The 16,375-nt window shown below is 36.1% G+C and overlaps 1 protein-coding gene across 1 annotated transcript in view; it reads right to left on the bottom strand.

The window, feature by feature from the left end:
• The window catches only part of LAMA3 (laminin subunit alpha 3), a 254,462-nt gene that overhangs the window by 164,936 nt on the left and 73,151 nt on the right, over nt 1-16,375 (bottom strand). The window contains exons 7-8 of the mRNA XM_054583453.1: nt 15,390-15,505; nt 12,505-12,623 (exon numbers count right to left, since the gene is read on the bottom strand). Coding sequence (XP_054439428.1) covers nt 12,505-12,623; nt 15,390-15,505 — 235 coding nt within the window. The remainder of the gene's footprint in view (nt 1-12,504; nt 12,624-15,389; nt 15,506-16,375) is intronic.

The raw sequence follows: 16,375 nt of genomic DNA, 5'->3' as shown, positions 1-16,375 counted from the left end.
GGACACTGGCTTACACTTGGCTTTGGAATTTTTTTCTCGTTGGAAGAGGAAATGAGACTAAGTGCCATGACCTGGACAACCCCAGTTTCCTCCCTCCCCAACCCATGTCACAGAATTTGCTTAATGAAGCACCTGATACTTGAGTGAGAAAAATGCTCAAGAGGACCACTCTTCAAAGCTATATTCAGAAGAAATGATGGATAATAAATCATCCTTAGTTTTACCCAAGGAATAAAGGGTCATGTGTATATTTTTATCTTCTCTGCTTTTGGAAGAAATCACATATACAGACCCTCTTCTCCTGCCATTCTAATTTTATCTGTACTTTAGTCACGAAACCATTTCCCAAACATTTCTGTTCCATGAATGGAAAATGTAGGCATGAGTCTCCTACACAGAGACTTCATTTTAAAGCTTAATAGTAGGCAGCTTTTTATATTTTGTGATTAATCCTTTTAATTGCCACAAATTAAATTACCCAACATGCATCATCAGTTTCCAAGAACCATACACCATGGATCCAGCTCCGTTCTGCCTCTCTCGCTCTCTAATTTGGAAACAATTAGGAGGACAGTGTTCTTTCATTAATCAAAGGAAAGGCAATTAGAAGTCAAAAAGAACAAATATAACACACTTGGACCCAAAAAGAGTCTGCATAGAATCACAGAGGGGAGAACAAAGGCCCTTTCTGTATCCTCTTCCCCATTTTAGATGACTTTATTAATTACAGACTTTTATTTATTATCACTCCTTGTCCTGTGGGCAAAAATCTGAATTCACTTTAACATTGAAGTCTAAAACCAAAGTGGTCACTTCTCTGACTTAACATTTACATGTACAAACATTTTGGGCAAATAAGAAACAGCTGTAGTCCACCCTCCTTCCCGTCAAATGACAATTAACTTCTCAACTCGATTGCTTGCCACTGTGCCTTACGATTAACAGAGGATATCAGGTTAACCTTGGATCCCCAATTTTTTCCCCATGGGAGTAGGAAATGAAAAGTTCTCTGAAATGGGCAGCCCAGGCTCGCGCCTCTTCCACAAAGCTTGGTGAATGAAGCACCTGCCACAGACAAGTTACATTTTAAAGACACAAACAACAGCAACTAGTGACCAAAAGAAAACAACCAATCAGCCTGCAGGTGGAATAATGCTTGTAGTTTACCTTCAGATCTCAGGGAATTGTCCAGAACCCACACGGAACCCTGAAGGTGATGACCCGCCCTTTATCTATGGACACCAAAGGCCATGGTTGGACCAAGGCCACACTGAAATCTAAAGACAGTGGCTCCCTAATTTCTATATTGGAAGCAATGAAGAAGCAATCTCACTGGGTGGGGTGGGTACTTGAATTTACATTTACATGACACTTAACAAGATGGGAAAACCTCAGCTGCTCAAGCTAATGAGTGGGGTGGGCACTAATGGAATCTATGCCGGAGGTGAGCCTACCCCCACATGTACCCCCTCCTTTGGCACCTCCTAGAGAAGCTAGGAATGCTCACTTAGAACCCAGCCCTGCTCTGATAATTCTTCGGTCCTAATTCTTCTCAGCAAAACTCTTCCAAGGTGCTTCACAATCTTCAGATTAAACCCATCTCTCTGTTTCTCCCATTCCTTGACCACACCCACAGCACTGTCGCTGACTTCCATTTCTGTGACCCTCGAGCACATGGGAACTATTGGCTAGTGCACTTGTCCACAGTCTCCCAAAAAGCCTGTGTCTGATTTTCCTCCCTAAGGCCAAAGTGACCTGGCCCCTGTTACCTCTGACTTGTCTACCCCTGTTCGCTCCTCTCTGGCCACACAGGGCCCTTTGCTCCCTCTCAAGGCCCATTGCCCTGCCATCCTCTCCACCTAGAACCCTCTCTCCCAGACAGATGCCTAACTTACTCCCTTCTTTCAGATCATTACTCAAATGCCACACCCAGGGAACTGGCCTCCCTATTTAAAATGTCACACACCCCAAAGCAATACTTAAAATAGTAAACCCAAGAACTAAAATCAAATCAATTCCACATGAGAATAGGGCCATCTCTGGTAAGTGACTGCCCTGCCAAATAATAATCTGGCTCTGTCACATGCTGGCTGCCTGCCGACCTAAAAGACTCCAGGCCCAGGCTGCTCTAACGTTCCCACTGCTGGTTACCAGCCAGAGCCAATGGTAGATAGTTCATCATTCACCCATTACTAGCGCCACATAGAAAAGGTGGAAGACAGCCAGGTTAACTGGTGCTATTGACTGAATGTCTGTGCCCCTCCCAATTCCTATACTGAAACCTAATCCCTAATGTGATGGTATTTGAAGATGGGGTGTTTGGGAGTAACCATATCATGAAGGTGGGGCCCTCATCATAGGATTAGTGCCATTATAAGGAGAGAATTTCTCCACCATATGAAGGATACAACTAGAGGGCAGTCGTCTACACACCAAAAAAGTGGGACCTCACCCGATACTGGCTCTGCCAGTGCCTTGATTTTGGACTTCCCAGCCTCCAGAACTGTGAGAAATAACTGTTTATTGTTTAATCCACTCACACTACGGTATATTTGTTCAAGCAGCCTGAGCTAAGACGGCTGGATTTCTGATTGGCAAACCTTGAGGTGGGATATGTGTTCTACCAGCAAATTCAAACTTCTTCCTGAAGCTTCACCTTGTAGCCCCCGCAGCCAACTGGCCCTGCTGCAGCAGCACTCTCCACGTCCCTCTGTACACGGCATAAGAAAGGCTTAAATTCTTTCTGTAAATCAAGAGCCAATTGTCTCACCATCATTTATGTGATGTCTATCTTCCTCTTCCATTAAACATGCTAATTTTACTGTAAGCCAAATTTTAACATCTACAAGAATATGTTTCTAGATTCTCTGTTAGGTTTTATTGAACTATTTATTCTTGCATTGAGTCCATATGCAGTACAGATTCATATGTTTTGATATCTCTGAAGACAAATTTCCTCCATAATTATTCACCTATTCTCATATATTATTTTATCAATAACATTAGATTCAATATACATTAGATTCAGTGTGTTATTCTTCATTGAAAATATCTTATTGGATTCTCAATATTTTGCCGAGAATTTTAGCATCTATGTTCATCAGAGATATTGGCCTGTAGTTTTCTTTTTTTGTTGCCTCTTTACCTGGTTTTGGAATTAGGATGATAATGGCCTCATAAAAAAAGAGTTTGGGAGGCTTCCCTCTTCTTGAATTTTTTGGAACAGATTGAGAAGGATAGGAGTTAGTTCTCCTTTAAATGTTTGGTAAAACTCGCCTGTGAAATCATCTGGCCTAGGGCTTTCTTGTGTGCCAGGAGTTTTTTGATTACTGCTTCAACTTAACTAGTTGTTACCAGTCTATTCAGGTTTTTCTGCTTCTTGACTCAGTTTTGGAAGACTGTATCTTCCTAGAAATGTGTTCATTTTGCCCAGGTTGTTCAGTTTCTTAGCATATAGTCGTTTGTAGTAATTTCTTACAATCCTTTATATTTCTTTGGTATCAGTTGTAACTTCTCTTTTGTTTCTGATTTCATTTATTTGCATCCTCTCTCTTTTTTTCTTGATAAGTCTAGTTGAAAGTTTGTCGATTTTGTTTATCTTTTCAAAGAAACAACTCCTGGATTAATTGATTTTTTGAATTGTTGTTTTAGTCTCCATGTCATTTAATTCTGCTCTGATCTTGATTATCTCCTTCCTTCTACTAACTCTGGGATTTGTTTGTTATTGTCCCTCTAGTTCTTGTAGATGTAGGGTTAGGTTGTCCATTAAAAAAATCAACAAACAAATGCTGGTGAGGATGTGGAGAAAAGGGAACCCTAGTACAGTGTTGGTGGGAAGGCAGGCTGGTGTAGCCACTGTGGAAAATAGTATGGAATTTCCTCAAAAAACTAAAAATGGAACTGCCTTTTGGCCCAGAGATTCCACTGCTGGGGATATACCCTAAGAATCCCAAAACATCAATTCAAAAGAACTTATGCACCCCTATGTTCATAGTAGCACTGTCTACAACAGCCAAATGCTGAAAACACCCTAAGTGTCCACCAGTAAATGAGTGGATCAAAAAATGTGGTACATTTATACAACAGACTACTACATAGCAGAAAGAAAGAAGGAACTCCTACCTTTCAGAACAGCATAGGTGGAACTAGAGAATATTATGCTGAGTGAAATAAGCCAGGTGGCAAAAAGACAAATACCATATCATCTCACCTATAAGAGGAAACTAATGAACAAAATAAACTAACAAGCCAAACAGAACCAGAGGTGTGGAAATAATGAGCAGACTGATAACGATCAGAGGGGAGGGGGATAAGGGTTGAAAGAAAAGGAAGAGACTAGTCAAGGAACACGTGTGAATGACCCATGGACATGGACCCCAGGGTGGGGAATGACTGCGAGCAGGGGGTGGGGGATGGAGGAGGGCAAAGGGGGGAAAACGGAAACAACTGTAATAGAATAACAATAAAATATTTTTTAAAATTAAAATAAAAAATATCTTATTGGAATTCTGATTGCAATTGTACTGAATTTATAGACTGGTTTCATAGAAATGGTACATTTATAATGAGCCTGGAGACACATTATGCCTTCCCATATTGGTCCTTTTTTATAAACTCCAATAAAGTTTTATAGGTTTGAATGCAGCTTCACAGTTAATTTTTTCTATCTGTTGCCTCTTGGAGTATCTCTAAATCATCCAAAAGTCACAGCTATATTCTCCTGCATGTATGTACTTCTGTTTTATATCTTTCTAGAATCTCTTGAAATTCCTGGTCTGTTAATAACCAGGAATTTCATCCTTTCTCATTTTTCATCCTGTTTTACATTCTAGAAGAAGGGAGTTGCTTATTTATTATCTTTGTTGCAGGAGGGAAAGTAGACACATGAGCTTCATCTGTTTCTTGATCCCATCTCTTAGCTTTGTGTGGTGTGTGTGCAGGGGAGACCAGCATTTTGGAAATAGTGAGATCAACACATCAAGGACACAAACAGCTGGACACAAGCTCAAGACTTAGATCACAGGTCAGGTCTCCAGAGAAGAAGCTAAAGACTCTGTTTTAGTTAATGGAGGTAAAGTATCCTCAAGTATCATCTCAAACAAATTGGGTAATATTCAATCTTAATTAAGAATATTGTTATTTCATTAAAGGGAAAGATACTGGGGAGTTATCCCTCAAAATGTGTTCCTTACCTTCTTTTTCCATTACTCTTTCCCCCCAGAATTTTATTGTAAAAAATTCTTTACACAAAAAAGTAAAAAAAGTTTTACAGTGAATACGTATGCACACCCTATGTAAGGGTTACCATTAACATTTTACTATATTTGTTTTACCACATAATTATCCATCTACTAATTTCCTATCCATCTACCAGTTCATCTTATTATTTATGCATTTCAAAATGAATGTAGATGTCGGTCACTTTCCCCCCAAAGTTTGGCATGAATATAATTAACTAGAGTTCAATGTTTGCTTACAGTTTTTTGGTATAAAATTTATATAAAATACAAACCTCCTAATTGTACATCAGTGAGTTATGGCAAATGCGTATATCTGTGAACCCCAAGTCTCTATTTAGATATAGAGCAACACCATCACCTCAGAAAGTTTCCCATGACCCTTCCCAGCCAGTCCCATCACCAGCTTCCCAGAGCCAACCACAGTTCTGATTTTTTTCCTCTATTAACTAGTTTCTCTTTTTCCAGAATTTCACTTAAATGGCTTTCATACTTTATATATTCTATTTTGGAAGTTTCTTTCACTTAACATGATGTTGTTAAGATTCTTGCATGTTGTTGCATGCATCAGTAGTTTGTTCTCTCTATTGTTCATTGGTATTCTATTGTTTAAATATGCCAAAGTTTGTTCCATTCTACTATTGATAGGTACCTGTGCTATTCCCAGTTGGGTGCTACTGTGCCTAAAGCTACTCTAAACTTTTTGTAAACATACATTTCCACTTCTCATGGACAAATGCCTATGAGTGAAATTTGTGAGTCACGGAGTAGGTGGTTGTGTTAATTTTATTTTAAAAACTGCCAAACTATCTTCCCAAAGCAGTTGTATCATTTTTTCATTCATACCAACAATGCATGATAGTACAGTTGTTCCACACTCTCAACAATAGTGGTAAGTCATTGTAATTTTAATTTGCATTTCTCTGATGACTAATAATGTTAAACCATTTGTTGCATGCTTATTGGCTATTCATATGTCTACTTTTATGAGGCAGCTGTTCAACTCTTTGGTGTATTTTATTGGGTTATTTGTCTTTTTATTATTGAGCTGTGTGCATTCTTTATATATCCTGGATACCAACCACTTGTCAGATTTATGTTTTGTAAATATTTTCTCTTTGTCTGTGGCTTGCCTATTTATTTTCTTAATAGTGCCTTTGTGAACACAAATTTTTAATTCTGATGAAGTCTAATTTGTCAATTTTGTATGGTTATTGCCTTCTGTGACCTAAAAAAACTTGTCATCCTTTGAATCACAAAGATATTCTTCAATATTTTTCTCTAAAGCTTTATAGTTTTAGCTTTACTTTAGTCTGATTCATATCAATAACTGATTCATATCAATAGATTTTTGTATGATTTGAGATAGGGGTCAAGGTTTATTTTCCCATATAAATATCCAGTTATTCCAGAAACTTGTTGAAAGGACTTTCTCCCCACCCCACCTGCTACCCTGGATTGCTTTGGTATTTTTATCAAAAAACAAAAGTCTATATAAGTATGGATCTGTTTCTGTGCTCCCTATTCTATGACATTGATCTATCTGCCTGTCCTTATCTTGACATCATATTGTTTTGATTACTGTAACTTTATAGTTAGTCCTAAAGTAAGGTAACACAATTTCTCTAACATCATTATACTTCTTCAAGATGGCTTTGGATAGAATTCTAGATTATTTATATAATCATATAAACTTTAGAATCCACTTGTCAATTTCTACCAAAAATAACCCCCCCAAACCTGCATTAAATCTTTAGATAATCCCTGACTGGTGTGGTTCAGTGGATTGGGTGCTGGCCTGTGAGCCAAAAAGGTTGCTGGTTCGATTCCCAGTCAGTGCACATGCCTGGGTTGCAGGCCAGGTCTCCGGTTGGGGGAATGTGAGAGGCAATTGATGGATGTGTCTCTTACACATTGATGTTTCTCTCTCTCTCTTCCCCTCGCTCTAAAAATAAATAAATAATTAAAAAATCTTTAGATCAATTTAGGGAGAATTGATATCTTAATGTTGAGTCTTCTGATATATAAATATATCTTTTCATTTATCTAGGCTTTCTAAATTTCTCTCAGCAATGTTATTTAGCTTTAATATAAAGGTCTTACATGTCTTTTGTACAGTTTATTCCTAAGAATTTTATGTTTTTGATACTATTTTAAACTGATTATTTGTTTCATTTTCCTACTGTTTGCTACTAGTAGATAAAATACAATTGTTTTTAATTCAATTTCCTTGTATACTGCAGTCTTATCAATTCACTTATTAGTTATAGTAGCTAGCTGTTTTGTATATTCCTTAGGATTTTCTACATAAATAATCATGTCATCTGCAAATACATGTACTTCTATTTCTTCCTTTCCAATCTTAATGTCTTTTATTTCCTTTTCTTGCCTTAGTGCAATAGTTAGAACCTCCAGGGCACTGTTTAAAAGAAGTGGTGAAAAGGAATCTTCCTTGCCTGTTCCTAAACTTTAGAAGGAAATAGTTCAATATTTCAACAATGTGATAATGTTAGTTGTAGGTTTTTCCTAGATGCTCTAACTGCAGAATTTCATTTCTATTACTAGTTTGCTAACATTTTTATCATAAAATGAATATTGATTTTGTCTAATGATATTTTACAAGATTCTTCTCTTTTATTCTAATATGATTAATTACACAGATTGACTTTTGAATATTTAATCAACCTTGCTTCCTTGAGATAAACCTTACTTGTCAAAATGTACTATCTTTATAATGTATTGCTAAATTCTATCTTCCAATATTTTGTTAAATATTTTTTGAATCTATAATATTCATAAAAGATATGGGTCAGCAATTTTACTTTACGTAATGTCTACTGGGTTTCATATCAAGGTTATGGTAACCTCATCAAACAAGTTGGGAAATGTTCTCTCCTCTGTTTTCCAAAAGAATTTGTGTACGATTGGTATTATATCTTCCTTAAATGTTTAATAGAATTTGGCAGTAAAACTATGTGGGCTCAGAAATTTATCAGAAATTTTTTATAATAAATTTAATTTATTTCATAGATACAGGACTATTCAGATGTTCTGCTTTAATATGTTATCAGTTTTAATAAGTTGTAGTTTTCAAAAAAATTTGTCCATTTAATCTAGGTTGTCGATTTTGTTGGCATAAAGTTGTTCACACTGTTCTTTTATTTTCTTTTTAATGTCCACAGTAATTCTAATGACAAACCCACTTTTGTATATGACATTGGTAATTTGTGACCTCCTTCTCTTTTTCCCTGACCAGTGCAGCTAGGAGTTGATTGATTTTGTTGACCTCTTCAAAAAATGAGCTTTTGCTTCTAATTTTCTTCATTGTTTGCCTGTTTTCTCTTTTGTTGAATTCTGCTCTTATCTTTATTATTTTCTTCCTTCTACTTACTTTGGATTTATATTGCTCTTCTTTTACTTAGCTTCTTAAGGTAGAACTTTGGATCATTGACATTAGACTTTGTATTCTAACACAAGCATATGAAGCTGTGAATTTCCCTGAAAGTTGCTTCATATGTATCCCCCAAATAAATTTTGTTTGTATTTCGTTTTTATTATTACTTCATTTAAAATCTTTCTAATTTTCCTCAAGATTTCTTCTTTGATAAGGATTATTTAGAAGTGTATTACTGCAAATGTCAGAGTTTTCCTCGTAATCTATCCTAGTAAACTATTATCATAAAATTGTCCTTTTTTCCTTTAATTTTGTCTAATTTTGCTTTATGCATTTTAAACCTCTGTTATTGTGATCACAATGTTTCCCTGATGGATTGATCCTTCAATTGTGACAAAATGTCTCTACGTATCTCTGTTAATGCTTTTTTGTACAAAAATCTATTATATCTGATATTAATGTTGCCACTCTATCTTTCCAATGTTTATTATTTATTGAAAACATTTTTCCACTCATTTACTTTCAACTTATCTATATCTATATATTTAAAGTGCACCTTTTGTAAGCAGAGTATACCAAGTCTTGTATTCTTATCCATTCTCATAACTTTTGCTTTTGAATTAGAGTGTTTAGTTCATGAACATTTAATCTATATATAGATATGATATTAAAATAGGTCTGTCATTTTTTAAATTTATTTTCTGTTTTCACCATTTTGTGTGTGTGCATGTATTTCATCCTTCTGTATCTCCTTTCCTCCCTTCTTTGGATCATTTGTATATTTTTTAAAACTAAAGTATATTTAAATTTACTTATTGACCTGTTAGCTATGCCTCTTTGCATTCTTTTGTTAGTTAATTGCTTTAGGGATTACAACATATATCCTTAACTTCTCACAGTCTGATTAGAGTTAATACTGTACCATGGCATGAATAGGGTAGAAACTTCACAGTCCTGTTTCCTTCTTGTTATTTATGTTATAGTTTCATATATATTAAATCTATACACATTATAAATCCCCCATCATAATGTCATATTTTTAGTTTAAGAAGCCCTAAATATTCTTTTAACTTTTAAAGATAGCTGTTGATATTTACCTAGGCATTTATGATATAATACTCTTCATTTCTTCCTGAGGATTTGAGTATCCATCTCATACCATACCTCTTTAACTTCAAAAACGTACTTTAGCATTTCTGGCTTTTTTATTTTTTTCATGAAACATTTTCCTTTTTGTTTTCCTTCTTGAAGGATATTTTTGCTAAATACAAAATTCCAAGTTGACAATTTTTTTTCTTTTAGCACTTTAAAGATATCACTTCACTATCTTTGTGGCCTTCATAATTTCTAATGAGATCCCCACAAATATTGTTATGCATTATTTTTCTGTCTACTTTCAAGATTTTCACTTTGTCTTTGGTTTTCAGCAGTTTGACTATTAGGCCCAGGAGTGGTTTTCTTTGTATTTATCCACCTTTGAGTTTACTAAGTTTCTTGAGTGACAGTCAGTTACAAAACTTAAGGGAATTTCCTGCCATTGTTACTTCTTCTTCTTTTTCCCTTCATTTTTTCTCCTCTATTCTGGGACTCCAATTGTATGCGTGTTAGACCTTTTGCTATAACATATTGTTCATTTTAAAAAATCTTTTTCTTTCTCTTTGTCAGACTGGATAATTTCTGTTGACCTATCTTCAGATTTGCTGACTCTTCCTTCTATTTTCTTCATCTTGCTATTAGACCTATAAAGTGAATTTTTAATTTAATATATTGCATGTTGTAGTTCTGGAATCATCACTTGGTTCCTTTCATCATTTTATTTCTCTGTTGATATTTATTATCTCTTAATTGTGAATATGTTTTTGTTACGTCTGTGAGCATAGTTATAACAGCAGTTCTAAAATCCTTAACTGTCAACATCAACATCTGGGTTATCTCAGGGTTAATTGATTGTTTTTTCTCATGAGAATAGGTCACTTTTTTTTGGTTCTTCAAATGTCAATAAATTTTGAATTGTATCCTGGACATTATAAATATTGTATTATAGAGACTCTCAGTTCCATAATATTTCTCTAAAGAATACATGATTTTGTTTTATGAGGAAATTGACTTTACTTAAACTGCAAACTCTGACTCTAGAGTGGTAACTCAAATCTCAAATAAATTATTTCAGTCTTAGCTGAAATACATCCTGTGTATGAATAGTTCAGGGGTCAGTCATAACCTTGAAAGGAATTTATACACAGATTTAGGGATTTACTCTTTTGATTTTTCTTTTCCTGGACTCTCCACTCACTTCCCATAAGTTGTGATTGTCCCAAGCTCTACCCCCTTGTTCTTCAGGCCTAAAACACTCCAGATTTTCTGAAGGAATTTTAGCCAAACCACATAGCACCAACTTTGACCTGCCTGCTGGTTAAAAGTTAAAAAAAAGTAACTCCCCCTGAGCTGATCTCTTTTATCAAGTGGCAGTTCTTCTCCAATATCTTCTTGCTTATGTTTATTCCCCAGTGCCTTCAGACCATTGTTTTAAAAGGAAGTCTTTTTTGTTTTTTGTTTTTGTATTTTGTCTATAGTCTGTAGTTGTTTTCAGTGGGAGGTTTGGGTCCTATTGGAGCTACTAAACCATAACAGAAGCAGAGCTCTCTCCTTGCTCTTTGATTATGAATACAATATAAGAGTTAATTATTCTTAAACTTAAAAATAACTAAAATGATACATTGTATGTTCAGTATATTTTATTACAATAAAAAATTAAGTTAACTATGCTAACTATATTCCTAACTTAAATAAAGTCATTTTAAATTTAAATTGGAAAAAAATGCAATGAACCTAAACCAAACTTTGTTAATTCATATACAAAAGAAAAATGCTTTTGCAGAGCCATTATGAAAAAAAGACTAGATTGATATTTTTCTGAAACAACAAAGTACAAAGCATAATATCATTGAGAGAAGGAAGAGGAGGAACAATATATTTTAAAGACACATTGAAGAGGCTTGATACTTCATCTGCAGAAAGCAGTCTACCTACATATCCTACTCCAGTGCTCCTTCAATTTTAATGTGCATACAAATTACCTGAGTATTTTGTAGTGCATAGCTATAAAAAGATCCTCAGATCTTTCACTTATATGTGAAATCCTGTGATTTTCATTTATACATGAAACCCTGTCACTTGTATTTTAATTATCTGCAAAAACAGATGAGGTAAAGTGTGTGAAGTGAGAGACAGGTGGAAAATGGTCAGTCTCTCTAAGCATGTATGGCCCTGATGGGCAGCTCATGAAAAGAGAACCTCTTTAAAAAATCATCACTCTAAAAGCCCACAAGACTGAATGACAATATAGACCATTTTCATGAATATTATACCCTCCTCAGCCATACTCTCCTCTTGGCTAATTTCCAGTGGACCCAACTGTCCGATAGAAAAGATGAAAAATTAGTGTTTCATATTTGGTGTCAATGGCAGACATCATTAGTTAATCCTAATGTCCTTTCTCAGTGAATTTAGATTCAAAATATGTCTGAACACAGGATTTAGGGTCAACACTGAGGTTGACACTTATTTTTCCTCCAATTTTAGAGCCTTTGCACCCTAAGATGGATAGCAGTCAAGATGACAGCTAGGCATTTTCCTCTCTATTTAGGCAAAGGCTTAAATGAAGAACCTACTCAACAGAGTACGGGCAAATGTGCCTCAGTCTATTTTCCCTTCAATCCCTAAATTACATCCAGCTAACAACTTTCGTGTACAAAAGTGGAAAAATTATTTCAGAAAATGCTTCCAATTGCTTATAACTTTCTTGACATCTTTTTTTAGGAGCAGGGCTTAATGAATGTCTATTTCCTATGGTGACACATCCATTTGGCTCACCTGACAATTAATGCATACCCCTCCACCTCCATAGAAGCCTTGGATATTCAAGCTTGCCTGCTGCCTCTCAACTTCTTGATCGTAGTAACAGTCGACGGCGTGGCCATGGCAGTTGCATGCTGCAAAGGGCATTCTAAGTTAATATTGCATCATGGCTATAAGACAGTAAGTTGCCCCAGAGAATATTACTGCTTATTAAGCTACAATAAAGTCCCTTTTGGAACACCAGAGACACTCTCAGTGGAAAATTTTAGAGACTTTGACACAAAGTCTAATTTATAAATATTTGCAATTTATAGCTCCTTTCTTTTGATATTAAGCGGGAGAGGTTTCTCTTTAAAAAGAATAAAAGATATCTAATTACAACAAATTAAGACATCATGCACAAAGAGAATATCACTCTTATTGCTAATATTACCATTAACAAGAATAACTGAGTTCTTGGTACACTGTAAGAAGTGCTTTACGTGCATTATCTCAATTAGTGCAATAACTCTCAAAGGTAGGTACTATTACTCCCTTAGCCCAGTTGTGGAGGTTGAGGCTTAGAGAAGTGCAGTGAGGTGCCTCTAGGTGCACAGCTCATAAACAAGAGAGGCAGAATCCTGATTGGTCTGTGTTTGACTCCAAGCCTATTCTCTAAGCACATATTCTAAGCCTCTCATCTCAGCACTATTTATAATAGCAATAAATTGGAAATAATCTTAACGTTCAATTATAGAGAAATGGCTAAGAAAACAATAGTATTCTTGTTTGACTTTCTAAGAAGTCAAGAACCACTTGCATTTTGTTTGCAATAGAGCACATTTTCCAGAACATAGTAGGAACTCAAGAAACACTTTTTGGATACACTTAAATCCATAAGGTGTCAATATTATTGTGCCATCAAAAAGGAAGCCAAAGGGTTACTAATCATATGGGAAATATCTAAAAATATCAAGTGAAAAAGATCAGGATATAAAATTATATAATGCACTCTTGAATATTTAAAATAAATGTAAAAAAACCCACTAAAATACCAAAAGATATTAATAATGGTTTTCTTCGGGTAATAAAATGATTGGGGATTTTTCCTTTTTTAAATAATTTTTAAGTTTTCTATAAGTGATGTGCAATAATAGTTCTAAAATTAGAAAATCTAACTTAAAACCCATTTAGGATTTTCATCATTGCCAACATAAAAAAAATCTAACATGAGTAAAATTCTTATTCTCTCTTATGCAAAATATCTGCTCATTACATTCTGTCCAGATCAACTTTTCCAAGTCTTTCTAGCAATTTGTATGTTTTAAACAAGTTCCCAAATAAATCTATTAGTAAAGAAGATTGAGTTATACTTTCAAGTTACCATGTTTTTAAAAGGCTGAGCATTTTCCTATTTACATTTCCTCAGTGTTGCCATGATTTAAAAAATTTCAAGGCATTTATGTTTACTGCCACTGTTATTTCTTAAGAAGCCTGTTTATTCTGATTTTAACTAGTTCAAATGGAATTTAGAAAGAACCTAACAGACAGATCGTAATTCTATATGCTGTTTTTGTAAATGTTAACCATTCAGACAAGTGTAAAAATATTAAAAACTAATAAAAGGAAGTTAGTTAACACTTTTCATATGTGTAAGAGTAAATCATGTAATTCACTGAAAGGTTTCATTAGTTTGAAAACCTAATGAAATTGTTAATAAGTGTATGTGATAACACTTATCCAGTCAAAGCGTCCTAAACCAGACTGGCCCCCTGGTTATACCTTCCCCTCTTTCTGGTCCCATCATCCAGGGCTGGGGAACGGAGAAGTTACTGAGAACGTCATTCTTCACTTGACCAGAAAGCGAGAATGGCCATCCCGGGGACACCCTGGACCAGGGGACGCACCCGAGGGCTCCCCTTCGGAGTCCCAGTGCCTTCCGACCGTGTTAGCATCTGTCAGCACACTCTCAGAGCTCCTCGCTGGAAATGCCTTTTGAGTAAGTTTGCTGATCATAGAGATGGCCGGTTTTATTTCTTAATAGCAACAAAAATATTTTGCCAAGAAGTAAAAAGTACAGATTCTTTCTTACCCACCTAATTCAACAAACTTAGATCTAAACACCTTTTGGTCATTAAAAAAAAAGAAAAAAAAAAAAAAGCTAATCCAAACATTAAGAATACTCAGGGCCAAAAATAAAGAACAGTCTCTAAAACCAAGAGTTAAAAGTTACAAAAAATGTTTTCGGCAATTGGAATAAATATGTGGCTTCCTGAAAAGAGCAGTTTAAAAGAAAATCCCCAGCTGGATGCCACAGGGCTTGCTTGTCAAAGTAACAGTTTCCTTGCTTTATACTGCACCCATAATTAAAAGCAGCCTCACCCCGTTTTTCCTGCCTTCTCTGGTCCCTTCTGCCTGCGCCTGCCTCGGTCCTGCTACAGCACCCTGCCTGCCCAGGGCCCCTGCGCTCTCACGGCTTCCCGCTCTTTGCTTAGCCACCAATCTCGCCACCTTCTCTAGGCCTCCGTCCTCAAAATAGTTAGGATTCCGATCCGGTATCACATCCGAAGGAATGATAAGGGCTTGGCATTTAATAGTGGTTGTGTCATATTTTAGATAGATAAAAAGGCCAACTTGTGTTAAAGCACTCAGCCCAATCCTTGCGTATAGTGAATGCTTAATACATATTAAAGGTTATTATTGTTATGATTGTTGTCCTCATATTTATATCTGAATTTACAGTGGGGCACTTGTACCCCTAGCCGGTTATTTCATTACAATAGAAAGACCCTCGTCCCTAAGATTGACATGACCCTACTTTCCTCACAAGCAAGGAAAAAACATGGCGTCAGTTGCCAGGTAGACGTGGGAGGAACTGTTGGGAGAGGCCTCACTTCCCAGCACCCCGCCCCAGTGCTCACCTTCACACTCATTGCTCTGCTCCCGCGTGGCAGGCTGCCAGCGCCTCTGATTGTACCCCGCACAGCAGTGATCACAGGTCTCCCCACAGGTGTGATGTTGGCATTCACACCGAAACCTGGGCAAGTGGTGAAGCAATCTCAGTTACTGGAAGGTTTTCATTAAGATCAGTTGTTCCTGTATGAAAAACTGACAGTCACCATAGTCACCGTATATTGAGTAATTATGAGAACAAAGCACTTTGCACATACTATTTCAAGTCTCCTTCCTCCGTCCTGCTTATTATCTCTATATTACAGATGTTGACATTAAGATTCAGAGATATTAAAACACTTGCCAAAGGTCAATCCATGATGAAGGAGAGCCAGATTTCAAACCTGTGTCTGATTCCAAAGTCCCAGCTCTTTCTTCACTACCATATTATGTTACAATAAACGAACACATTAGCAACAAGGGTGAGTTTACTGAGATGTGTGTAGTATCATATCTTCACAAAGAATGGAGTCATCCTGTGAGCAAGGTCTACTCAGGTACCTTGCTCTCAACCTGGGGCTATTCACAGAGAGTCACTGGGTCCAAGAGACAGTTATTAATAAGGTCTCTGAGGATCCTGTCCCAGGAGGCCACACCGGCTCCACCAACAGTTTCATCCAAGGGCCCGAAGCTGAGGTCACTCAACAAGGCATAAAAGGTGTAAAAATCTTTAAAAGTCTACCTTCAAAAACTTACACATTTGCCTGAAAACTTGTAAAAATTATAATGAAATTGTTGTAGCTGTGGCATTGGGTTAGAACTCCAACCTCTGAGCTCCCACTCATCTGAGCTTGAAGGAGGATTCATAAGAAGTAAAAGAAAAAGAAAATTGCCTCGAAGATCTTATTCCTTTTGGTAAAGCACAATGCTTTAAGTGTGGTTGAGTTACATGGTATGCATGTATATGTAACTATCTAAATAAGTAAGTTAATTTAATAAATAATATAAAGAGGAA

The sequence above is a fragment of the Pteronotus mesoamericanus genome, unplaced genomic scaffold, assembly GCF_021234165.1.
Source record: "Pteronotus mesoamericanus isolate MK-2021 breed Mesoamerican mustached bat unplaced genomic scaffold, CSHL_Meso_final contig_74, whole genome shotgun sequence".
Lineage (NCBI taxonomy): Eukaryota > Metazoa > Chordata > Mammalia > Chiroptera > Mormoopidae > Pteronotus > Pteronotus mesoamericanus.
The sequence above is the reverse complement of the archived record's forward strand: the minus strand, read 5'-3'. Positions and strand labels throughout refer to the sequence as shown.